The 26,193-nt window shown below is 41.9% G+C and overlaps 2 protein-coding genes and 1 long non-coding RNA gene across 3 annotated transcripts; 1 reads left to right on the top strand and 2 right to left on the bottom strand.

The window, feature by feature from the left end:
• Positions 1–4: 4 nt before the first annotated feature.
• Positions 5–8,150, bottom strand: LOC139827455 (uncharacterized). The gene is made up of 3 exons (XR_011738001.1): positions 4,581–8,150; positions 2,225–2,284; positions 5–612 (listed from the first exon to the last, which is right to left on the bottom strand). It is a non-coding gene; the product is annotated as an uncharacterized lncRNA (long non-coding RNA).
• NUDT15 (nudix hydrolase 15) lies at positions 8,027–11,165 on the top strand. The gene is made up of 3 exons (XM_065858044.2): positions 8,027–8,294; positions 8,414–8,604; positions 10,279–11,165. Exons 1-3 carry the CDS (start codon positions 8,143–8,145, stop codon positions 10,422–10,424), a joined length of 489 nt encoding a protein of 162 aa, XP_065714116.2. The 5' UTR covers positions 8,027–8,142; the 3' UTR covers positions 10,425–11,165.
• Positions 11,166–16,333: 5,168 nt separating this feature from the next.
• On the bottom strand, positions 16,334–25,520 carry MED4 (mediator complex subunit 4). Its single transcript, XM_065846561.2, has 7 exons — positions 25,378–25,520; positions 22,715–22,781; positions 22,192–22,362; positions 21,757–21,814; positions 20,692–20,778; positions 19,812–19,943; positions 16,334–17,096 (listed from the first exon to the last, which is right to left on the bottom strand). The coding sequence occupies exons 1-7, from the start codon at positions 25,464–25,466 to the stop codon at positions 16,924–16,926; spliced, it is 777 nt and encodes a 258-aa protein (XP_065702633.1). The 5' UTR covers positions 25,467–25,520; the 3' UTR covers positions 16,334–16,923.
• Positions 25,521–26,193: the final 673 nt, after the last annotated feature.

Raw genomic sequence — 26,193 nt, 5'->3', positions numbered from 1 at the left:
CAACATTTGTCATTATTTTTACTCTCAGAACTTTTTTTTTTTTAATATACATTTCAGAGTGTCTTTATGCAATACCTCAAACATCCATTACCAAACTGAACTGAAGACCCAATATGTATTCATCCCACAGCCCTTTTTCACTGCCCCTACACCAGGCTCCTCCGCCTGGGACGCAAAAACCATTTCTGGCTCACGCAGCTTGAAGCTTCGCCTCCACCTTTTCAATTTAGTATGTGTATGGTCATGTCACTAATGAACCAAAGCAGGAGACAGACGGCTCTGCAGAAACCAGTGAACAGACTTTGTGAGTCCCACGGAGGCAAAGCTTTTTCCTTCAAAATAAATCAGTAATGAGGAGAATGGTAGTGGCCTGGGAAAATGCAATTAGAAAACAATCTAGAATGGAACAACCTCAAGAGGGGACTGAAAGTCTGTTTTCTTAAACCACAGGCATTTATTTCTCTTGAGTAGTCCCTGCTGGCTGAAGAGGTTCTCTGGTTTAATGGTACTCATTAATCACACAGCAATGTCCTCTACCATTAACAAGGAAAGATGCAGCTTTTTCCGTACATCATGGAAGTTTACATGGGCTCAAGAGGAGTCTTGGTAAGTCTAAAGAAGAGAAACAAGAAGATGGTGATTAAATACGAAGAGGCCACCTCTGCCTTGAGAAATTACTGAGCCATAGGTGGCTGTTGAAGAGTATTCAAAAGCCCTGTCATGATTTCTTGCCTATTATGTGCCAGACATCAACTATGGATAGCCAGATACTGTCCTAGATGGATTTTTTCCCTGAGCTAATGGGCACTTTTATATTCATCTTTCTCAGTCTGCCCTGAGATTGAATAAGTCCAGAAGTTCCATGAAAGCTGGAACACAATCCATCTTTGCCAGCGTACAAGTTGCCCAAGGTCACTTAAAATGTTAATGGCAGAACGACAAATAAAACAGAACTGTGTCACCACTTACACTCATTCTGATGACTCAGTCTTATGGGTAAACAGCAAAGAAATAATTAACAAACAATGAAAACAGTAGAAGTCTCTCATCAAAGCACAGATCTAATTTGTCCTATTGCTCTTGCATACGCACTCCATTATTCTCTGAATCATTTTGAATGCAGTGACCACTTTTGCCTGACAGCATGTCTTGATGACAGAGTGCTCTTAATGGAACCAGATATGAATGATAATTCCATCACTGATATAAAAAAGCATATTCTGGTATTTTAAAAGTATAGGAGATCATGATACCCAGTAAAGGTTATAGGAATCAACCTTTTTTGTTGTTGTTCAGCCAGGCCCTTTCCGAGGTACGATATTAAATGCAAGGATTTTATGTTCTATGATGAGGTACTATGTAGTGTAGAAAATCTCATAGGTCTCATAAATTCTGATATGAAAAGGTAATAAAAACCGTTGTTTGGAGTTTAATGTGAAGCCAGCATTGTGGAGAATGATGCAGACTGTAAGGTAAAGGTAAGGTCAGGGCATTGGCAAAGGTAAAATAGGCTACCTTCTGCAAATTTTCCCTTTTGTTATTTGGGGATCCTTTCTTAAGTAGAGCGATCATTTCAGTATTTCAGCTAGAGGTGAGCAGTCTTTATTTCTTTTCTTTACTCAGTATTCTCCATAGCTTCATTCTTGATCATTCCATCAAATCAATAATTTCTCTGACACACAGAGGCATTACTGTGAACCCTTGCCTAGTTTTTATCCATGAATTTCCTAATAAAGAAGTTCTCTAGCAGAACACTATCTGATAGCCATGGAAAAGGAAGACACCAAGTTCAGAGGCAAAGCCTGGAAAGGAAGTCAGGCCACATGGGACCTGACCAGTGACCCCACCACGTCAACACATCTTTCTCCTCCACTTCCCAATAAGTTCAGACAGGCAGATCAAGTTAATTTCTTCTCCTGCAGTGAAATTTGGATAAACATTGCAGCACTGAACCATGAAGCTAGTCTTTATCATCATAATGCACTGACTACATCTTTAGGTCCAAATCCTATCTAAGCTTTGGAAATAAGCTCAGAGGCACATAGCTCAGGGTCAACATTCAACTGCTTATTGTTCATGCTAAAGTAAACTGTTTGCAGGTAAGAATCACTGCAAGACATTGCCACAAAGAACCTGCACAAGTAATAAAAAATAAAGGCATTACTTCTTAGCGTTGTTTTTTTTTTTAAAGAAAAAAAAGTTAGAGCAAAAACTGTTTTCTTACCTATCTTATTTCCTTCTTCTTTATTACTATTAAAAGGAATTTTGTGGACTTCAGGAAATTCTAAATGGAGACAACATATAAAATAGCAAATCTCTTGTAAACTAAGGGGAAAAATATTTGACAAACATTTAATATTAATTATCAGTATGAAAGCATATTTGCAATAATAAAGAACAATTATCAAGGAAATCAAATAAAATCTCAAATACAAGAAAGCAAACCAAAGAAAAATAGATGTACTGTCAAAAATCTATAGATCACAAGAAGTGTTTGCCACGCAAATAAGGGGAAAAAAAGAGTGGATTTAGGGATCAAAAGACAACACATTTGTCTTGGTTGATGCACTTGCATGGTAGTGCATCTTGGCTGAACAAATGGCATGATAAGCTATTGAAGAGGAAATAACTTCTGTCACCTAGTCTGTGATGATTTATGCAAGAAATGATATGAATATATAGAATATTCACACATATCTTGTAAGAATCTGAGTTCTCTTACGTGAGAGCAAAGAGCAAAGTCTGTTTTACTGTTGTAGAACCAGACTACTGGAGAATTTTGTTTTAGTTAAAATCTCCAAAGCACTTACTGCACAATATCCTAGTAGAAGATACAGCTACCAACTTCGTGCAGGACTCTGCTGATAAGCATGGCAGCCTTTATTCCTATTGAATCAGGACAATTTAATGATTGAATCTAAATGGAAAAGGCAATCCAAAAAAATTGCATTTGGTTTCTTTCCTTGCTTTGTCTAAAGCAGTTACTCTTTACATTTACTGCCATATACAAAAATATAACAAACTAACTGTGTAGGCAAAATTGGTATTGACACTTTCAAGTGTAAAGCTTTGTAGCCTTATTAGTATAATGTGTATCTTTAGTGCAACTTCATATATTTTTAAGATAGCAAGCTTGAGGAGAAAAAAGGAAAAATATTAATCACGGAATTTCACTATCCCTATAGAAGGAAGCTGTAGATTATCAACCTCTCCTAATTACTGCCTTTCCTATTGTTAAAGGTGGTATAGCTGGAGTGATGTTCTATCTATATTTACCTGGTCAGTGCAGAAACACAGCTGCATAAAGCAGGCTGGCCATCCTCATGGAAAAAACTCTGGCACATGATGAAACAGAAGCTGAGTATCAATAAAACAGCTCAGCAGACAAAGGGAACAAGAGCTCCTGTCTTAGAGGTGAGCATGCAGCATCCTAGTGTGGCAAAAAGGCCAGGATTTTCACCCAGAAGCATGGAAACTGGATACTCTCTCGTCATCAGCAAATCTCAAAGGCAGCAGATGACAGCTCATCAGAGCATAGAATCATTTTGGTTGGAAAAGACCTTGAAGAACATCCAGACCAACCATTAACCTAATGTTGTCAAGTCCAACACTAAACCATGTCCCTAAGAACCTCATCTATGTGTCTTTTAAACACTTCCAGGGATGCTGACTCCACCACTTCCCTGGGCAGCCTGTTCCAATGCCTGACAACCCTTCCTGTGAATAAATTTTTTCTAATATCCAATCTGAACCTCCCCAGGTGCAACTTGAGGCTGTTTCCTCTTGTCCTATCATGCCTCAACTTTATTGCCTATGTGAGCAGCTTTTGACTGAAACACTCGCCTCTGGTAACTTAACTGACTTGCTGATAAAAGCAGATAGCAGATAGCTGTGATTTCTCAGCTGTGAAGCAGAACTACCTCACAGTTCTAACTGACAGTATCTCAAGGAAAAGTGGGTGAACTCAAACTGAAGGGACTGGAATATGCCATGTGAGGTGAAATACTCAGGTGGTAAGAGCAAGCCTTCCAAAAGCTCTCTGCAAAAACGGCATGAGGATTTACTGACACTAACTTGAATAGATTGTAATCCTTTGACCACTGAATGTGGTTTTCCTTCCTTTTTTTTTTTTTTTTTTTTTCCCAAATCTAAATTATATTTCCCCAATGTATCTGTTGGAAGTAACTGTACTGGTTTTCGTGACACTTCCCCAGAAAACTGACGCATAAAGATGGCTTAGTAAACTTACAAAACCTAAACCAAAGGAATTAAATTAAGTGACTTGAACTATACCTGACACCTTCACAAGAAATAAAATCATCCACGCATGTTCGTATTTCAGTAACTCTCTACATCCCAGGAGATCCTGAAAGACTTAAAAGATTCAGGCCTCTGTGATCTCTTATAGGCTTTGGCTTGAAGGACGTGAATGCAGCTGGTCATGTCAGAGTTAGGAGCTACTTGTTTCCATGAAATTAAAAAGTAAAGCCATTATTTAAATGAAAAGGTGCAGACCTTTTAATAGATTTCTGCATTTTTTGCAAATACTGAGTACATGAGCTTGTCGGAATAGCTCTTACCTGCTGCCGGAATAGAATTATGGAAGAGTTCAGGTTGAAAGGCGTCTCTGAAGGCCACCTCCTCCTCCCCTCTAGCCACCCCTTGCTCAAAGCAGGCCCAGCTTCCAGCTGGTCACTCGGTGCCGTGCCCAGTTGGGTCTTCAGCCTCCCCACGGATTGAGGTTCCACAGCCTCTTCGAGCAACGTGCTCTGGAGTTCTGCCACTCTCACGCCAACACTCAGTACTATCAGAGACAGCTCAGGCTCCAGGAGACTCCCTTCAGCTCCCAAATCAAAGGAGTTCTGGCATTGCCTTTTTGGGTGAGGCTCAGCTCTCTGTACAATAATACAGAACAGCAGAAAAGCACTTTCCATCCAATTAGAACTGCAGCAGAATCTTACAGATTAAAAAAAAAAAAAAAAAATTGCAGTACTTTATTATGTACATGTGATCAGAGCTTATTTACATTTCAACATAAAAGTAATGTATCATACATTTCCTAATTTCTGGTATTGATTTCTATCCAGCTGTAACATTACCACAAGGAATGAGTTACGGTAAGAGTCTCGGTGATTGAGTGGAAGCATGAGGTGTCACAGAAATCTTTTGGCTAAAATACAAGTGAGGAAACAGTTGACAATGTTCAATTTAAAATTTTCATTATTAGGGTCCAAGATAACAACCATCTGCTTGAATGTGAGGGAATACCCCTACAACTTCCAAGCTCATGTTTCAGTCAGCCTGCTGGCAGGACTTTGATGCCACATGCTGTTGCCACATTCCACCCGGCTTCTGAATGCCAGCTTTGCAATGGAAAATATTTTAACATAATCCTTAAATCTTCCAGCACACACTTATGCCAAACGAATGCGAATATGTAGTAAATTCCACAGCCCGGGAACCACATGCATGAGATTCTGAGAATGACGGATGTTTTTTGGTTGTGTAGCTGCTTTTCAAGCAGCTTTGCACACTGTGTGCTTTTCTGACCTAGTTTCTCTATGCGTGTTCTTCTTAAGGAACGTCTGCATAGTCATTTTAATCTGACATAAATCTGTCCTGTTACTAACATGGTCAGTCCCATCATTCTTGTTCCCAGCTGCTCATACTCGTTGGCCTTGAGCCAATATACTCCTGTACCTGAGCTGTAAATCATCTCAGGGAACCCATCCTGCTGAAAATAATAATCTTTTTCACAGTTTGCTGAGTTAGGTTTGGCTTCATACTGTTTAATCTGATCTAAGTGTGTCCCATCCCCTACCTGTGCTGCCCACAGCATGCTAGAAAACAAAATTCCTCTAAAAAAAATTCTATCTTTTTGAAGCCAGATTCATTCACTCATTCGGTTCACTTCACAGCCACTTCAATAGCAGCCTAAGTGTGAGGAGCAAGTGCTTGGACCTGAAAAGTCAGTGCCTTTCTTTCAACAGCAATTTGGACACGTGCTGCTTTAAACACACTTTCAGCTGCTTATCTCACAGAAGTACTTTCTCAGATTAAATATTAATAAACAAGTTCACAAGAGTACGTGAATGACAACCTTGCAAGCTTTTCAATCATACTAGAAGATGCATTTTTGCTTTCTCATTCTTTCTTTGTTCTCATCCCTTTTCTTCAGTGGATGTCTGTTCACCACCACACTCAGAAATAATGGTCTGTATTTACTTCATGATCAGTGCAAAACCTCTGAGCATATGCCCACATCCTAAATAAATCCTGAAGAGAAACTGCTTAGAACAGATTCAGCCAATAAAATGTGTTTTATTTTCACACAGTATTTTCTATGTTAATGACCACAAACATAACATCAAGAAATGGAAACAAACATCAACATACAAGCAGATTTCAAAACATTATCAAAAAACCTATTTTGAAGTCCAGTAAAGTAATCGTACTTCATGTCCTTGTTGTTATCAACAGGCTGGTGAAAGGAAAATCTTAGCCTACTAACAAATACTACAGTTGTTTATAAGAAATATTAAAGTTTCTGTGTTCTATATAATTATCTTTATGTATTCAATAATCGTAAGAAATGGTATCCTCCTACCAGTCTAACAAGCATAAGGACTGTATGATATTTTTTGTATTTTAAAAGGTATAAATAGAATCAAAGTGGGCCACCCTGACAGTTGTTTGTAAATGTTGTTTGGCATAAGGTACAGGAAAAAAGCATCCATAAAACATAGAATGTTTTTCATTGTTCAGGTAAATGGCCTTGTGGTGTTTTGATATATTGGACCAGAATGAGCTTGGTGGGTGAGGAAAAGCCTTTTGATAACATTTTTGTAAAATCTTTGTCATCTTAATCTGTAAATACAGAAGAGACATAACTGACTGATGTGTAATTGGGAGATCAGATATAAATAAAGTAGCTTGGTTTACAAGAAGTCAGTTATCTTAGCAATTTGCTCAAGATTATTATTTTTTTAATTTACTAATGTCAGTAATAGAGGGTGTGGGCTGACACAGCTAAAAAAAAACAGCCAACTACTGCCAAAGGGCAGCCTTGTTTCTAGTGTGCCCAACCACTGACTCCCAGCATTTCCTTCATGCCACTGAGACTCATCTAATGCTGTATTGAGCCAGTTCAGGCAATTAGACGCCACAAAACTGATCTCACAAAAGGCCAATTAAGCCTTTTTGGCTCTATCACCTTCATAAGTAAATAAAAATCCAAGTATTTCAAAACTTTACCAAAAAGGTATTTTAAAGTCCTGCAAAGGAATACTACTTCATATCCCTGTTGTGATCAATAGGCTGATAAATATGACACATTTATATGGAACACTGAGGTTTTAATTTCATATTTCACATAATTACCTATTCTACATGATTATTATTAAAAATTGTAAAAATCAAGGTAACCAGTTTCTAGCAGAAATTCTGTTCTCTTCTTTATCAGTCAGGAATCATTGTTCTGTCTCTGGATCTGCGCTTAGCCAAGGTTGCAGTTTATTTTTTAATTATTTCTTAGTGATGTTTCAGAGTCACACCCATCTCTCTGCAGCAACTGTGGGCTAACAAGAGCAACCACCTTTTAAGTTCTGAACGAATCTGCACCCTGACCTCGAAGAATCTGAGTTGAATTTACTTTGGTTTTATACATCCCTTATTTGTACAAATGCTTTTTCAATTCTCAGTGACCCACTAATCCATTTGCATTCAGAAGCCAAAAATATCCAAACGGAAGTACAAAACACCAAGCCATTTCACTGCAAGCAGCATTGCTCCCTCTGACAAGCCTGCCTGGGAAGCACATCGCTCCCCCCACCAGCGACAGCTGCTGCTCTCGTTCTGCTGGCAGGCCTGTCACACACCGAACGCTCCGCCTGTGACTGTTCACCCGGGGGAGCCGGGTCCCGCTGGACCCCGCAGCGGCTCTGCCGAAGGACAGGCCGAGGAACCCCGGGAGAGCGGCCCCGCCCCCTCGGCGACAGGCCATACCGCTGCGCGCATGCGCACCTTGCCCATTCCCACCACTACCTCCTCCCCCTAGCCTCCCAAAACCAGGTCGCGGCCCCATTGGAAGAACCGCCCCCGGGCCTGAGGGGAGCGGAGCCTCCCCCAGCACCCGCGGCTGCCATGAGTGAGGTGGCGCAGCCCCCGCGGCCCGGGATCGGTGTGGGGGTGGTGGTGACCAGCCCGTCGCACCCCAACTGCGTCCTCCTGGGCAAGAGGAAAGGCCCGGTAGGGGCCGGCACCTACCAGCTCCCCGGAGGCCACCTGGAGTTCGGGTAGGAGACCCGAGCCCCCACTCCCCGCAGCCCCTGGGGCGCGGAGAGCCGGCTGCCAGCCCCGGGCCGGGCCCCCCCTTCCTGTCCCCTGAGGCAGCCATGCCTTCCCCCGCCCGCAGGGAGAGCCTGGCCGAGTGCGCCGCGCGAGAGACGCTGGAGGAGGCGGCGCTGCGGCTGCGCAACGTGCGCTTCGCCTCCACCGTTAACTCCGTGTGCGCCACCGCGCGCTACCACTACGTCACCGTCCTCATGAAGGGCGAGGCGGAGCCGGGGGCGGAGCCGCGCAACCGCGAGCCCGACAAGAACGAGGGTGAGGCCAGGTGGTCGTGTGTCGTGTCGTGTCGTGTCGTGTCGTGTCGTGTCGTGTCGTGTCGTGTCGTGTCGTGTCGTGTCGTGTCGTGTCGTGTCGTGTCGTGTCGTGTCGTGTCGTGTCGTGTCGTGTCACCGGTGTGTGACTCCGTGCCGGATTTTGCACCTGGGACATGGCAGCCCTGGCTGTACATACAGACTATGCGATTGATAGCAAATGATAGTAATCAACCATACAAGACGTCTTCTTTTATGGAACAGAACAGGCACAGGCCTTCACTGGCCTTTTGGAACAGGACAGGCCTTAACTGAAGAACAGGACAGGCCTTACTGGCCACTGAATTTGTTACAGTTAGTTTAACATTAGGATAGCAACCAGCCCTGTAGCCATAGAACTCTTGTAATCAGTAACCAAACTCTGTTCTTAAAGCTGACATAGATTTATGGTATATTCTTACAAGGCAGGTAACTGTAACCGAGCCTTATTCTTAAGGTGGACATAGATTTACGATATATTCTTTTAAAGTTGGTACCGTAGAAAATAACTGATAATTGTAGCATCTTTTAGATTGAAAGTTTGTGTTAGAATAGGTGTGGGATATGCTAATAGTTGTCAAGGGTGAAATGAATATGTATGTGACTAACTTGTATAATAAGGTATGGTCTGAATCAGCTGTTGGAAGCCAGCTTTGGGTGCGAACCCCTGGTTTCCCAGTGCTGAAATAAAGCACCGCATATAACTACGTCCGTGGTTATGTGTCCTGATTGCTAACACGATGAGATACTGAAAAGCAGCTCCACGGAGAAGGATCTGGGGGTTCTGGTCGACAGCAAGTTGAACATGAGCCAACAGTGTCCCTGGCAGCCAAGAGAGACAACCGTGTCCTGGGTGCATCCAGCACAGCATTGCCAGCCTGGCAGGGAGGGGATTGTCCTGCTCTGCTCTGCACTGGTGCAGCCTCACCTGGAGCACTGTGTGCAGTTCTGGGTGCCACAGGTTAAAAAGGGTATAAAGCTACTGGAGAGTGTCCAGAAGATGGCTACAAAATTGGTGAAGGGTTTGGAGAGAAACCCATATGAAGAGTAGTTAAAGTGACTGGGTTTGTTCAGCCTGGAGGAGACTGAGGGGAGACCCCCATGGCAGCTACAGCTTCCTCACAAGGGGCGGAGGAGGGGGAGGCGCTGATCTCTTCTCTTTAGTGACCAGTGACAGAACCTGCAGGAATGGCAGGAAGATGTCCCAGGGGAGGTTCAGGCTGGACATTAGGAAAAGGTTCTTCCCCCAGAAGGTGGTGGAGCACTGGAACAGGCTCCCCAGGGAGGTGTCACGGCCCCAAGCCTGACAGTGTTCAAGAAGAGACTGGACAATGCCCTCAGACACATGGTGTGAACTGTGGGGTTGTCCTGTGCAGGGACAGGAGTTGGACTCAATGATCCTTGTGGGTTCCTTCCAATTCATGACATTCTATGATTCTATGATACTGCAGCTCTGAGAAAACACTTCCAGTCAGGTAAAGACTTAAGGGGACAGAGGGTAAATAAATTTAAAATAACTGCTTGTGCAGCAGGGAACGTCATTGGTAATTTCTGCACAAGAGGCAGAATTGTTGAGTGTTGAATTTTGCACTCTGTGTTGATTATTTGGTTTTTTTGTTGTTTTTTTCCCCCCCTACAGGTTGGGAATGGGTGAAGTGGAATGAGTTTCCTCCAGTGGATCAGCTGTTCTGGGCCCTGCGCTGTTTGAGAGAACAAGGTTACGATCCTTTCACGGAAGAGCTTGATCACCTAAAGGGGTACACGGGAAGTCACCAACTGGACTAAAAACTAAGTGTATGTTATGTAACAAACCAAAGGACAGACCTGCTTTTTGGGGTTAAAAAGAATGTATCAGGCTCACTCATGTGAAAATTATTACCCTTACTAAAGCCAAAGACATGCCAAATGTTTCAGTGCTTTTGCCGTATTTCATGAGAGAGTTGTCTCCCATTCCAGAGCTATTTCTAGCTCTACTGGTTAACAATTGATGTTTTCTTTTATCTGGTTAATGTTTATATAGATGAATAGCCCTTAGGAAGTCAGAATTAGTCAGCGAAGGTTACTCACTTGGAAACAGTTGTAGCATCAGGCCCAGGGGAAACAGATTTGTTTAAACCCCAGTCCTGCTTTCAATGTAAAACTACTTTGTGTATCAGGCTGCTTTCCTGTAATTATAAATCTTGGGCCAATATTTGAACTTATCCTTGTCTCGTAGCTTCAGTTAAGATACTGTTGTGAACAAAAGTCACATTTTCTGGACAGTACCTTGTTCTCCTGCAGACAGTAATGCATACTTGAAAATAATTTTTTATAAACATGGAAATGTTTTGGTGGCTTGTTGCAGGGAATGACAGAGGGGTGTCATTCTGTATGGCTACTGCAAATGGATAGAATTGTTAGTTTTCAATAATGACTAAGTAATTTAATTGATAATGAATGAAACAACAGTACGCAAAGATATAGAGATATATATATATATATATGTAAAGTATTGTAAAGTATCTATAAAAATCATTAAGTGGCTAATTTTTTTTAGTCTTCAGGTTTCTTTGAAAACACAGGTTTTGTCTGGTTTCTTTAGATATACCCATTGTGCAAAATCACAGAATCACAGAATGTTAGGGATTGGAAGGGACCTCGAAAGATCATCCAGTCCAATCCCCCTGCCAGAGCAGGAACACCCAGATGTGGTTACACGGGAAGGCATCCAGGCGGGTTTTGAATGTCTCCAGAGGAGACTCTACAACCTTCCTTGGCAGCCTGTTCCAGTGCTCTGGCACCCTCACCGTGAAGAAGTTTCTTTTCAAATTTAAATGGAACCTCCTGTGTTCCAGTTTGTACCCATTGCCCCTTGTCTTATCATTGGTTGTCACTGAGAAGAGCCTGGCTGCATCCTTGTGACACTCACCCTTTATATATTTATAAACATTAATAAGGTCACCCCTCAGTCTCCTCCAAGCTAAAGAGACCCAGCTCCCTCAGCCTCCACTCCCTTAATCATCTTCGTGGCTTGTCACGGAGGCACCCCGAGGCTAATTTAAGGGACAACAGGGTCCAAAACAACTTTTATTAAACCGGTGAGAAACAGGGTTTTAGCACTCCAAAAGTGACTTAAATATAGGTTTGGGTATCAGTTGAGGAAAATTATTAAGACGCAGCAACTAGTACAACAGGCGGTCCACAGAGTGCATGCACGTGGCTTCACCCAAAACAATGCCGGAACCACCCCCGAGTCCCAGAGGAGTACACACTTGCCTGAACACGGTGCGGGATTATTCTTAAAGAGATACAGGTAAAGCGTACGCTCGCGATTCCGCGAGGGTAAATTTATAATACACTCGCAATTCTGCGAGGGTTAATTTACTTACACGTGCGAATGTGCACGGAATACTACACGTGCTAATGTGGAAGCACGGGAGGAAAATACACTCGCAATTCTGTGAGGAAATAAAGTTACACTCGCGATTGTGCGAGGAAATAATTTAAAGTACACGTGCAAATGTGCACAGAATAAAGTTACACTCGCGATTGTGCGAGGAAATAAAGTTATACATGCTTGTATTAAGCACGGGAAGTTACAGGTGCATATGTGCACGGAAAGGATAAATATACTTGCAATCTTGCAAGAAGTTTTACTCACACACGTGGCGGCAAGGCAAGCGGGGTCTCCATCCCGGGGAGGGGGGCTCTCAGCGGCAGTATCTTCAGCTCGTGCTCTGAGAGACTGGCGACAATGGGCCCAGTCTCGACGAGAGAGTCCCGTTTTTATACTGGCTGATCAGACCTGACTGTAGGCATTCTAGAAGCTTCTCTGCACCCCCACACCGTGTGTGGGGTGCCCCTGAAGCCTCCAAACATCCCCCACACTGGTCACAGGTGCCCAGCGGCTCACTGGCACCTCGGCACTCCCTTCTCCTAATGGCCCTGGCCAGGGTGCTCTGGGCCAAACAAAAGAAGCTGTTAGCCTCAAACAGCAGAGAGAGGGAGATGTGCCTACTCCCTCCATATTGAAGGAGAGGGGGGGGGGAGAAAGGGGGGTTTGCATTCTCCCACATGGCTCTGCACTGGACTCTCTCCAGCAATTCCCTGTCTGCATGCACAAGCACAGGCACATCTTAAGAAAAACCAGAGGCCACGAATGCAATTGCAAAGAGCAAGTTTTATTTTAGTTACCTCTCTACTGGGGGATCTCTGTAGCCGCACCTAAGCTCCCAGGTGGAGGCGATGTAAGCGGGGACACAGGTGCTGAGAAGTTTAGCCCTCCTGGAAGATCGTTAGGCCGGCTACGTTCGCCCATATTTAAAGGCTTAGAGCAGATGCAGCCTCTTGCTGTACTCTGCTCTTTCTCAAAACAAAGCAGGAATCTCAGACATGGTAAGATACTGTAGGGTTTCTCTCAGGCCTATGTTATCTCACACAGAGGTTCTACTTGTCAAGCACACAAGGTCAGTAAGATAATTAGTGTGATGTATGTGCTTTCTTTATACCCCAGCTGCGGGTCACTTGAGCGTGTTTACCTTTCTCCTCCTCACCCAATCTTCCCCAATTCCCATACACTGTCCTTCTTGAACTGAGGAGCCCAGAACTGGACACAATATTCCATGTGTGGTCTCACCAGGGCAGAGTAGAGGGGAAGGAGAACCTCTCTCAACCTACTAACCACCCCCCTTCTAATACACCCCAGGATGCCATTGGCCTTCCTGGCCACAAGGGCACAGTGCTGGCTCATGGTCATCCTGCTGTCCACCAGGACCCCCAGGTCCCTTTCCTTTACACTGTTCTCTAATAGGTCGTTCCCCAACTTATACTGGAACCTGGGGTTGTTCCTGCCCAGATGCAAGACTCTACACTTGCCCTTGTTATACTTAATTAAATTTTCTGTGCTCAACTCTCCAGCCTGTCCAGGTCTCGCTGGATGGCATCACAGCCTTCTGATGTGTCAGCCACTCCTCCCAGCTTGGTGTCATCAGCAAACTTGCTGATAGTGCACTCTAGTCCCTCATTGATGAATATATTGAGTAGTACTGGTCCCAGTACTGACCCTTGAGGGACTCCACTAGATACAGGCCTGAGATACATTTTATTTAAAAGAAATTAAAGGTAAGCACAATATTGAAAAAATTGTCTGAAATTATGAATTGTTAGTTCTTAAAGAAATGAGCTTGAAGAGTTGAAAGCTCTTCCTTACTTTACACGTTTTCTTAAATTGAGACGTCTCTTTTTACTGAGAAGCAGAGTGATACAAGGTATAAGGATCCTACTGATGATTGCAAGCCTCCTGCTTAGAATTTGAATTATTAACTATGTGCTGCTTCCGTTGGGACAGATATTCTTTGTCTGAAGTGAAGATGATAACATTATAATGCAATTTTGAAATTGGAAATATCACTGAAAATTCCTTTAATACTATATCTTGGTAGAAAGCCTATTTTTTCTATTCAAAAGTGGAGATTTTCTTCCTGAAAGCAACTATATGTACACTGAAAATTGCTCCATTCAGCTGTCAACAGGCTTTTGGATCAGTTGACAGATGTCCTGCCCATCTGTCCCAAAGAATAATGGGGAAAAAAAATTAACATTATTTAGTGCAATTTTAAATTTTAGAAGGCATCTAGCTCCTGATTGGAAAATAAAGGTCACTGTAAAATGTTTTGTCACGCAAGAAATATTTTACCACTAATGGTTATATTCACTGTGTTGTAAATATAGAAGTAGCTACTGAAATGAGGACACAAACAGTATGTCCATATGTCAGGGTTTCTGTATCCTTTCTAAATGGGCTGATTAAATGACTACAGTGTATTACTGCAGTCAGCTGTCAGTAATCTCTAACTTGAATAACTTGCTTTTTTATGTATTGTGCATTCACTCTTTTCCGTCCAGCAAAAATTATTCTTAGTAGTTTTTAACTACTAAGACTTGGTCCTTTCAACTAAATGTTACATTTACTTTGATTTTTGGTACTTTAGCTAAAAAGGAAAATCTATTACGTACACATCTAAGCCACTGAATAACAGAACACTCAGTTAAAACTTTGTGCTTTGCTAAATTGCTTGTAATAGACAGAATTCATCTAGAATAGCATTACAGTTATCCAGCATTGAAAAAAAATATTCCTAAACAGTAGACAATTTTGAGCACTGATGTAAAAAAACTGATTAGGATGCATCTTATACCCAGAGTCTGATTTTATGCAAAGTGAACAGTGGGCAGAGCTGTCTTCTTACTGTTTCTTAGATGTAACACATTGGTCCCATTTAATCTTTTAATAGACTAGCAAACAACCCAGAAAAAGAAGTGGTCTTCACTCTTATTTATGTCTGGAAACAATCACCTACCTCCACAATATTTCAGTTAATGAATCATATGATATAACCATGTAAGAGGTTTGGGTAGACTGTACATTACCTTTTCAATGAGTTAATTATCTCTATTTTTAGTTCCAAGAAAAGAATGTCCTTATAAATGAGAAAACAAAAGAGAATAGTGAGCTGTGGCTATGTCAGAAGATGTGTTACGAGAGGGGCAATGAAGGAAGAAAATACTAATCCCATGGTAAAGCATTAAGAAACTGCATTTTGTAATATTGTGTATGATTCTGATTACAGGTTTAAGAAAAAATGAACTAGAACAGGGCAGGCAAGGTTAACTAGGATATTTGAGAGGCCATGTGTATTGAGATTAACATGAATTAATGAGGAGATAGTTCTGTTTGAGGGTAAACAAAGAGGAAAAGATACTGAATAAAAGTTAAAATACGTAAAATAAATAAAAGTTAAAATACATATACATATTTTTATAACTTTAGATAGCAAAATAGAGTTGAAATTTTAATAACTCTGAAAATACTTCCAAAAGGAAACACCTGAGATAAAACCAAATTCCCCATTTCTCTTTTAAAACAAAAAAACCCACAGTCCTATATTATGTGATTGAACGTGACTAAAGTGGTCCTTTTCATTTTTACATCCTTATTAGATTTGTATGTATGTTGGTCATATGTGGCAGCATTACTGACAGCAATATTTCAAAGACTGAGCAAATGCAGAAGGACCCAATTTATCAGGTATGTCCTGTGAGGAATCTACAAAATGGAAGTGGAGAGAATTGTGATCTGTGCTTCAGGAAGCCTCTTTGCAGGGCAGAAACCTGTAACTGCTATGAGCTACAGTTCATGGATCTAACCCTCTGATCAGATCACAAAACAAAAGAGAAAAGTAGCTGTCAGAAAATGACTCCTTAAGAAAACAGACCAAGGAAAAGGAAAGTCAAGGGAAGGGCCTTTGGAAAGATGAAAGAACTTTGTAGCTGAGGCAGGAATTGCAACTGCTGAAGTAAACAAATTAGCAGGTTCAAAGAACTGAAAAAATATAGATGACAAGAAGAAAGAATCTGTGAGCACTTTGAACTGAAAGGAGCTGCACCTGCAGCATGCCCTGAAGTGTGTCATCTCCAGGGCCCCAGGATGCACAACCAAAGTATTGGTGATGCCTTGCAAATGGGCACCCTGTGTCCTGCCAGTACCTGACAGAGCTCAGCTGGAAAGCACAGATTTCCAGTTCCTGACTGCTCAGCTGCTTCTAATACTGACAATCTTCTGAAACTCAGTCAGAATTCAACCACACACTGGGACAGAATGTGCTGAGTATTGAAGACACACAGTAACTCATCGAAGTTTGAAAAATGAGACAAAGTTACATCAAAGCTGAGTTTATTTATGACAAATTCATTATATGTTAAAAAAAAAGTTTGTAATTATTGTAACACCTTATTGCCACATTTTTGTTCTCGGCACACACAAGATGATCACGAACATGGATTTAGGCAGTAACAAAAAGATATTAAAATTACAAATTCATGCCTCCTTTCTAAGCCATAGAAAAGGTGATCATCAAAAGAGTAAAGTTACTAACAAACATACGAGGGGATTCCCCTTACACCTTTTTTCCCGGGGAACTTTTGTCACCTTATGTAAATATATATATACATATACATGTGTCTCTTGCAAACATACACATTCATCCATTTACATAATCACTGGAAATTTGACATCTCTCCTCCAGCAGAAAGCTCCCAGATATTTTACTTGAACATCTAGTGGGGAAAAAAAAAAATCTGAAGTCCGTGGTTTTGAATTAGTCACCCTGTCTCTGAGCCAGCGGTTATCTTCTCCCTACACAGGGCCGCCAGCATAATAAAAGGGTATTGTGACATTTGTGATGAACAGCATCCAACCTGCCTTCACCACAGGAAAGGTCTACTCAGGATACTGTCCCTTTTGTACCTAGTCTGAGTCACTGCTGCTGCTTGAGGAGTCTGTTGACATAACTTCTACATCATCTTCATTCTCCTTATTGTGTCCTGGAGGCTCCAACATGAAGTCATTGCTATGATTAGGAGGTAGCATGTTCATTGACATATCACTTGACTGCCAAGGATACTGAGGAGCAAGCACATCTGGAAAAAAGGGACATAATCCATCTAACTACCAGCTTTGTATACTGACAACAAGACAGCTCAAAGGGAACTCTAATTTAAAATTAAATCTTAAAATCCTTTCTGAATTTTGGACAGATGAAACCTTCCAGTAACAGATGGAAAATATCTTATGATGGAACCATTCTATCCTTCTTTACCTCCATTTATGGAGGTGGCTCTTGATCTCTCATCACTCCACTTCAAAACAATATGTATTCATACAGAGCTTTTCATCTTCAAAGCACAGTTTGAACTGACTTTACATTCACAATCTGGCAGTAATGAGAATGGTCACGCTTTGTCAGTATGCAAAAATAGATTAAAACATTAAAAAATACCTAAGGTAGACCACAGAAATTCAGGGTAAAAGGCTTTATCCAAATTTGGCTGAAACACCTTGGTTATTGTTTTTCCAACAGTAAATATGGTGCATCAAGTGCAAAGGAGAAGATTGTCCTACAAAACACGGGCCACGGAGATACGTGAGAAGTGGGAAAGCACCACTGTACCTCAGCCAGGCCTCCCTCAGTTGCCTCTGTCTTCTCTCAGCTCTCAGTTTCTTCTCTTATCCTCCTACTTCCAAAGCCATCCCATCCTGCACTCCCTGCCAATCTACCCTTCGCCCCATGACACTCCCTCATCTCTCCCCTCCTTGCCCCCAAAACAGCTCCTATTTCAAAGCTGTAGTACATATCTATACGCCATTTTTGCTCCACTCCTCCTAATTTATGCTCCTACTGCTGTGCTTTAGTTCTCCACTTACTACCAGGTGCTGTGGCTAAGTCTATCCCATAGAAGAAACCAGCTATCTCCAGTCTACGGCATGAATTAAAAATAATTAGGCAGAGTCGGAAGTGAACAAAAGCCCACTCAGGTTCCGCCTAACTCAGAAGCACACAGACTCGACACACGTGGTGGCTTCTGATCTTCAAGTCTGCAGACACCTGAGATGCCACATACAAACTACAGCCACAGTTCCCTAATACCAGATGCATTACCTGGCTGTACAAATCTGACCCACCAGCAGACGCAAGGACATAATACAGCCTCCATGCCACTTCTGTGCCTGCTTTAGGAAGACCAGTAGTACCAGGCAGTCTCATGCCAGCTGTGTTGAAGTTAGCCAACTTCATTAGAATGAGCTGAGAATGTAAGCCAGTGTTTTACATCCTGTGGCCACGCTTCAATGCTAGAACCAGTCCACTATTGAACCAGGTTGGACGAGTGGGCTAAGCAGCCTCAAAATTTTGAGGCTACTAAGCAGCCCAGTGGCTGGCCTGCAGACTCAGGAAGGACTCTGTAACTGGACATTTCTCTGCAGAAGTCTCTAAAAGGACTAGATCCCATAATTAGCATTCCCAAGACACTCCTCCACACAACCAACAGATTCAGGATCCCTGCACAAAATACCGGGGCAGCCTCTACTTTCTTTTAAAGGAAGTTTTTATTTTTCCCTCTTACCTGACAGTTTAGTAATTAGAGGATTTCCCCTGACATAGGAGACTCAGATTAAATTAACAAGTTTATTTGAGGAGTTAAATCCGACATTTTCCAGCTTCTCGAGGCAAAGTCCTAAAGAGTGGGCTTTCAGTTCTCAAAGAGACAGCACTCAAAAGTAAAAGGAGCAAGTCTGTATCGCTAAGGCAGATTAGTCAACCAAAGGAGACTCTACCAAAGCTTATGCAAATAAATGCTCTAACTCTGTGAGGAAGACACAACCTTAACATCTCCTCTGGCCGTATTTCAAAGGAACGAAAAAAAGATACATGGGCCCATCTTCAGCATTTCCCTTGTGGGTTGCTATGGTCAGATGTCAGGGTCCCACTCCTACTCAGCTCACTGACCCATTTTATCCAAGGCCAGAAGTAGATTTTGCAGAGGGGTTCTGACAATAGGATTACACAGATGGTCAGAAACACGAAATCCAAGATTACCATTTCTTAAGTGGAGTCGTGATACAGGACTTTTTTATATATTCAGCACAATTTTTGAAAACAAGCTTTCCGTAACACCTTCAAGTGGCTTAACAGGTAAGAACTGTTACAGATCTCCTATGAATCCAAATTAAGAATTTATCCACAATTTAGTCTAACCATGGCAGATTAATGCTGCACAGGTACAGAACTACTGAATTCTTGATTCAGTTTCTGTAATTTACTGCTAAATTCTATTCTAGCATGAATGAATGAATCCACTAAAGTCAATGAAGCGCCCATTTCACTAAGCAATTAAGGGACTAAATCTTGATTCCTGCACCTCACCAGCTGTCCTTTGCAATGCCTTTTCAATCCAGAACTTCCTAGCAAACAGACTTGCTATACAGAGTGCAGACTTATAGGAAGGTAGGGGATTGACAATAAACCTCTTCTCTTCCAAATACAGCTTCCACAATTCCATACTTTCTGTCACCACTGCTAAGAAAAGCTTGCTTTGAAAATGCTTCTAATATGATTATATATTACTTAATTTACAGCAATTTCAAATAAATTACTTGAAGGGCAACTGAGTTGTGTTTATATTGACAGAGTTGTAGTGTTTGAGGTATGATTTAGCATGAAATAAAATTATGCAATTTCTTATTGTTAACATTATTTACTAGATCTTCACTGCTGTGGAACAATGTTAGCCATAATTTCTCTTCTTTTACTGTACAAGAAACAAAGAAAAGCAAAACAAAACGTGAGTTTCTCTTACCTGGCAGTCTGCCTGCTGCAAGTGCATCCCCTGGTAAGTGACCATTGACTCCATTGGTGGATGGGTTGTTCATCTGACCCAGGAGACCACTCCTCATTTCCAGATCTGTAGGATATGGCCTGCGTGGGTCCCCTTTATGATAAAAAGCAAAGGAATGTTTTAAAATATTTAACAATTTTCTCGCAGAGATTAATTTTTTCTTCAGTGCCTAGGTTTCTGAACAAAGACACCCATACTCTGATTGCTTGAATCAGCAATGAACATCACGCCTGTTTTGTTAAAATCCAAGTCTGTGTCTTTCACATAGACTTTGTTCATTCAAACTTGGCAGAAAAAGCACTTAAAAAAAAAATTTTAGAAGATATCTTTGCTCTCTCTGCTACTTCACAGCTAAGCAGCAAAGACAGGAGTTGGAAAAAGCACATTCTTATTTTGGACAAGAAGGATAGTTCCCCAAATTGAAACCTGACATAATGAAAGCCCTGCTTCTGGCTCCACTGATCACTAAAATCCTCTGAAAATAATATTATAAAGAGTAAGGGGCAGGAGGGACCACAACCAAGCACATGGAAGAGTCTTTAACATACTTGGTTCTAATGTATAATTGGGGCAAACGTTCAGGGGGAAAAGGCAAGCAAAGGAAAGCAGCAGGCCAGTCAGTCAATGGAAGCGTGCAGTTTCATAGCCTTTTGAAGATGTATGTAAAGTCTACAAGACCTTGGATATCCATTTTTGTTGAAAATATTAGATATAACAGCTGAAAACAATGTTACTCTAATAAAACGCAGTGTTTTTCACTGTATAAAAGCATTATAAGACCAGATACTGACCATGCTTTATTGTAAAAAAAAAAATCTATTGTCATAAACATGTTGATTACCTGGCACCCATGTCAGAGGGGCACAAACAGCATTGCTAGCACTGATCCTATGGGCATACTTGATTATTTCTTCAGAGGAAACAGCACCTGGAAGAACAGAAGAGAATTTATTATATTCTCAAGACATCGCATCCTTCTATTATTTCAGAATATTGGACATTAATATCCAAAAGATTTGGAACGTAACTTTGTCAAACATTGAGAGCATGCTTCAAATGCAATGACTGATTAAACTACGCAAGAACAAGCTTTGCAGTGAACTGATTTTACAGCCATGAGTCCCATACACCATTAGCGTCTGCAGTTCTTCAGCCTGTGAAAAACACAACCCAACCTCTTAAGCAGTGCACTTGACAAGCACAATTTGTAAGAAAACTTCAGCACCTGCTTTATAGTGGAATTTTCTGTAGTAAAGGAATTTTTGTGTTTGTTTGTAACTGTAGAGCATACATGCAGCAGCCTTTTGAAATATGTGCCTGCATTAAAGTAATAGAAACTTTATGAAATTCCTTGATTTTTTAGATGAAAGAGGCATAGCAAAATGACAAAAGGCGCTGCAAAAAAACTCATGCAAATGTCTCCCACAAAAAGGAAAAAAAAAAAAAAAAAAAAAAGAGCCAGTTTAGCTTGGTAAGTGCCACAGAGTGGCAGGAATTCCTACAAATATTATACAAATCATTATCACCAGCTAGTCAGTCTTTCAAATACAGTGGACACACACACAAACATTCTCTCCCTTTTCCCCAGCAGACCTGCTGAGGCAACTTAGTGCGACACATAGGTCACCAGATACACTATTATTAGTCCAAGAAAAGTATTGAGACACTTGAATTTAAGTTAATATTAAGATATCTTTGGCACAAAAAATAATTCCTGCCTTTATTCTGAGGAAATGGTTATAGGTTCATAATGAAATGGAAATTTGTTTACACATAAAGAATCCAAAATCTGTGATGGCAGAATTAGAGGAAAAAAAAAAGAAAAGAAAAATAACCCTAACTTGAGCTCACTAGCAACTTTCTTTACAACCGCATTTACATAGTATGTACAATCATGGATACTTACCTTTTCTTGCCTTTTCAATTGATTTCAGCTTTTCCTTTGCTTGATAAACAGCTGTTGCCTAGTTGTAAAAAAAAAACAACAAACAAAATATACCAAATTTTCAATGCATCTTTAATTTGTAAACTTCTACACAAAGTTGTCTGTGTGAATAAACCCTTGCATTTAAATGCATTTTAAGAGAGAAACTCTTCAGTGAACATTTTCAAAATATATAGAAATAAAGTAGGTTTGGAAGAAAATTAGCATTATAAAACAAAACTGAATACCATGATAACTAAACAGTATTTGACTACTTCAAAAAAAAAAACCAAACCACTAAGCTCTTATGAAGTTTTAAATATTTAAATCTCCTCAAACTAACAAAACAGCACCGTCTCCAGAACCACCTTTTTCACAAGTAGATGCTCAAAAGTAAACACATCATTATGAACCTACCAATATGTGCTCTGCTTCTTTCAGTTGTTTCTGCAGCTGCTGAATATCATTATCTCTCTTTTCTACTACCTTTTCTAAAAGCTGCATTTCATGATGGATTTTCCCCTGATCAACTGCCAGCTTCATTAGCTCTTGAAACTCTCCATCTCTCTGAATCAGCAGTTCCAGGATCTATTGAATAAGAGTTTTGTAGAACTTTTAATTTAGTTAGAGTAACAACACACTCTCAACTGTGCTACAAAGAAGAGCAACTGACATCCATAGGAGTATTTCTGTTTGCATTAAAAATGAAACAAAATTTCTTCCTCTGTTTGCAGAAACAGCCTATGAAACATACATCAAATGAACAAACAAACAAACAAACAACATGAAGATCAAGAATGCCTTTGTAGTGAGGCCAAAACCTCATCATCACCATTAGCCTGAGTATAAGCAAGGACAAAGCAAGAAAGAAAAAAAGGAAAAAAATAGAAGTAAAGCATTGTGCTTACCCAGAGAAATGCAGTTTGGAAAGTCAGCTTACCTGGCTCTCCTCTCCTGCTTGTGGAAGCTTCTGGTTTCTTGAAATTGCTAAGATTTCTATTAGCTCCCTGAAAAGAAAACTCTGTGTTTGCACAATTTTCTAGGGCATTATTTGTAAATCACATCAAGTTATCCCTAAACTGTCAGAGTACTGATATAATTACAAAAGTATTCATGGACTGGAGTATTTTACAGTTCTATAGTACAGTGTTGGCAGGGATTTCTCAACTAAGAGTAATTCTCTGAGTTGTCTCGTGACTGAGGCACATTTTCTTCTTTGTGCTTTGAGCTCATGAAATGCTTGTGTATTTGTACTCCTGAAATGCGCTAAGTTCCTGCCAAACTACATAAGAGATAAGCAGAAGCTGAGAGAAGAAACACAATGAAACACATTCATATCCTGCTTCTACTGCCTTTGTTTGTTGCAAGAGGGCATGACAGTTGTCTTTACTATTTTACTTCTCAACTTTACCTCCAAATTTTCCCCAACAGAGCAAGTTTCACACTTGGTTTTAGACCAATTAAGTCTACACTTGCAAACACCCACAGAGTTTGTCATTAAACTACTTTTAAAACAAGTATTTCCACAATGGTATACTAGTTGTATATCAGATACACAAAAATACAAAAAAAAACCCTAATAATATTCTGGTGCTAGGTCAGAAGTGCTTCCAGGTACCCATTTACTTTGCCACCCTTCTGAAAAGTCATCAAGAACCTCAGAAGGGACTTGCTAAGCAACATGACCGTGATGCAAAAAGGCATTTTCTGTAAATACAGCAAACTTATTTGGCTTCTAAGGCTGTGGAGGTAGTTCAACACTATGCATGAGTAACTGTCTCTTTGAAGACATTGTCTTTGCAACAGTACTGATTCTTTACTTGGTCAGTGCAAGCAGCTCAGTGGGATGTATGACACCAATAGCACCAGCATCTTAAAAAGAAAATGAGCACTTTTCAGAATGTTTGAAAAGGCCCCTCACCAGTAAAGCTCTAAATAGCATCTTGGTCTATGTCTCTTAGTCACTGCTTGCTAGAGAACTTCCCTAACACTCCTGAACACTAAAACTTTAAAAATTAAAATTAAATTAAAAATTAAAACTTAAAATTTAAAACTTGTCATTATCAATAAAGCTTGATTCAGACCAACACTGAGTAGCAGCAAATAAAATCTGTTGTAAGCAGGTCAACTACTGCCATCAAGGCCGATGTTATGGAAGGTTGTAATTCTGTCCGTGTTAGCCAGATAATGGATAGATGCAGATTCAAAGCTATAAAAAGGCTACAGAAAAGACATGCTGCTTAATTTCTGCCCCTACCACCAAACCAATATCATGACTGTGAAAGGCCAAGCTCCACGATGCTGCAGCACTTTGTTGATCAACAGGAAGATTCACTAAAAGCTACTGAGGTTTGCTCTGGATTTATTATGGTACAATATTAGTCCCAAGATTTAAAAAAAAAAAAAAAAGTTTAGATAAAGAGGATCTTGGGTTTTATTCTTCTTTTCCAAAAACCCATATGTCACAAAATCTAAAACTAAAAAAGTAACTGGCCAATATATTTTCCTTGTAATACCAGTGGTAATCACACAAAGTGAGCCAGCCATACAGACAATATGGGTTATTGCCTCTCAAAAAGTTTTTCTAAGGCCCTGCTCTCCTCTAGAGGAAAAAAAATAATTAGGAGCCAGTTTAACTGCAGTGCCAGCTGTGCCTCCACAACATGGTCCCCAGCTTGGATGACAGTTACCAGGCCAGCCTCAAGAGCATGGACTAAGTATCTAAGCATTTCTATCACTCCAAAGACAAACTCTGCAGCCTACTCTAGAGAGTTTAACACTAATTCAGGCAATTACTCTAGAATCATGGAATAGTTTGGGTTGGAAGGGACCTTCAAAGGTCACCTAGTCCAAGCCCCTGCAACGAGCAGGGGCATCTTCAACTAGATCAAGTTGCTCAGAGCCCCGTCCAGCCTGGCCTGCGATGTCTCCAGGGATGGGGCATCCACCACCTCTCTGGGGAACCTGGGCCAGTGTTTGACTACCCTCAGTGTAAAAAATGTGTTCCTCTTGTCTAACCTGAATCTCCCCTCCTTTAGTTTAAAACCATTACCACATGTCCTACAGCAACAGGCCTGCCAAAAAGTCTGTCCCCATCTTACAGGCCCCAATAAGGTCTCCCCAGTACGTATTCAGTCACGCAAAACCATCTACAAATTCCTTCTCTAAACATACTTATTACTGACGAATTAAAAAACCTAAAATTGGGGTAGGGGTGTGCATCTCACAGCAAACGCAGGTGTCAACCAAGAAAGAAAGGTAAATGGAAGAACAAGGAATATCTTTCCTTCTGCTCTGAGAACAGGAGACCGGGCAGGGCCGGTGGTTTCCACCCGCGGCGGAGCCGAGCGCGGGGCCGGCCCGGCCACGGCAGGAGCGCAGGAACACGTGTATCCCGGCCCAAGCCCTCCTCCCGCCCGCAGCCCAGCGAGGGGCTGGGTCAGGCCGAACCCTTCCCAGCCCAACCCCGCGGACACCCACTCCTCCCGCCGCCCTCGTCGGCGGCTCCGCACACGTACAGTGCCGAACGCCTCCACCCCATGTCTCGCCGCCACCAGCGAGCTTCCCACCCGGGCACCGGGCGCGGGGGGCAGAGCGCGGTACCTGGCCAGGAGCTCCAGATCCTCCAGCGCCGCCAGGAGCCGCTCCCGGGTGCTGCTCCGCTCCCCACCTCCCCCGGTCGCCGCCGCCATCACGCTGCTGGGCGCGGAGCCGAGCGAGAACCGCCCCCGGCGGCGGCGCCAGCCCCGTGCGGCAACGCCCCCGGCGGCGGAAGTGCGAGCTGCAGCCGCCCGGCGGCCCGCGCATGCGCAAGGCGGCCCAGAGAGCTGGGGGCGGGAAGGGGCTGAGGGATAACGGCTCCCGGGGGAACACGGCAGGGCCGGGACGGGGAGGGAAGGGAAGGGCCGGGTTGGGTGTGAGGGGAAAGGAGGTCATATCTGCCTCGGCGTGGCCAGATGGGTGTTTGTAAAGGGTCGTTACACAAACACCTGCTGCTTTTCTGAATGCGCTCCCTGTTCCTGGGTTTCCACAGAAGAGCTTCTAACTCAGATCCAGATGTGTACTAAAGGCACAGAAAAACTGCAGAGGAAGGGCTTGCATTTGAATTACATCTTAAGTTTTTAACTCAATTTTCAAGAGCCCTGATATCCAAAAATCCCTTTTATCAGATGGAGGATGAAATGGCACTTCACTAATGGCTGAAGAAAGTTTAAGTGTCTGATACTGAAAATACAACAAAACCCCGAGCTTTAAATCAGGCAGAGCCAAAGAGCCTTTTTGTGGGCTGTCAGTGTGCTGAGTGACAGGAGCCAGCAGTGACCTGCCTGACGTGTCTATCCGTGGGGGCTAAAGGCAGCTCTGCGTCCATTTCAGGGGTCTGCACGCCATGATCGGGGCAGGTAACAGATGCAAATCCTG

Source organism: Patagioenas fasciata, chromosome 1 (genome assembly GCF_037038585.1).
Source record: "Patagioenas fasciata isolate bPatFas1 chromosome 1, bPatFas1.hap1, whole genome shotgun sequence".
NCBI classification, from domain to species: domain Eukaryota; kingdom Metazoa; phylum Chordata; class Aves; order Columbiformes; family Columbidae; genus Patagioenas; species Patagioenas fasciata.
Note: the sequence above shows the minus strand (reverse complement) of the source record. Positions and strands in the feature narration are given on the sequence as shown.

Excerpts from the sequence above, each read along its gene's own strand:
- NUDT15 (XM_065858044.2), top strand. The coding sequence starts at position 8,143 with ATGAGTGAGGTGGCGCAGCCCCCGCGGCCCGGGATCGGTGTGGGGGTG. Across the intron at positions 8,295-8,413 it reads GGAGGCCACCTGGAGTTCGG|GGAGAGCCTGGCCGAGTGCG; the intron begins GTAGGAGACCCG and ends CCCCGCCCGCAG. Across the intron at positions 8,605-10,278 it reads CGAGCCCGACAAGAACGAGG|GTTGGGAATGGGTGAAGTGG; the intron begins GTGAGGCCAGGT and ends CCCCCCCTACAG.
- MED4 (XM_065846561.2), bottom strand. The coding sequence starts at position 25,466 with ATGGCGGCGGCGACCGGGGGAGGTGGGGAGCGGAGCAGCACCCGGGAG. Across the intron at positions 22,782-25,377 it reads GATCTGGAGCTCCTGGCCAG|GGAGCTAATAGAAATCTTAG; the intron begins GTACCGCGCTCT and ends TTTTCTTTTCAG. Across the intron at positions 17,097-19,811 it reads TGCAGCAGGCAGACTGCCAG|ATGTGCTTGCTCCTCAGTAT; the intron begins GTAAGAGAAACT and ends CCTTTTTTCCAG.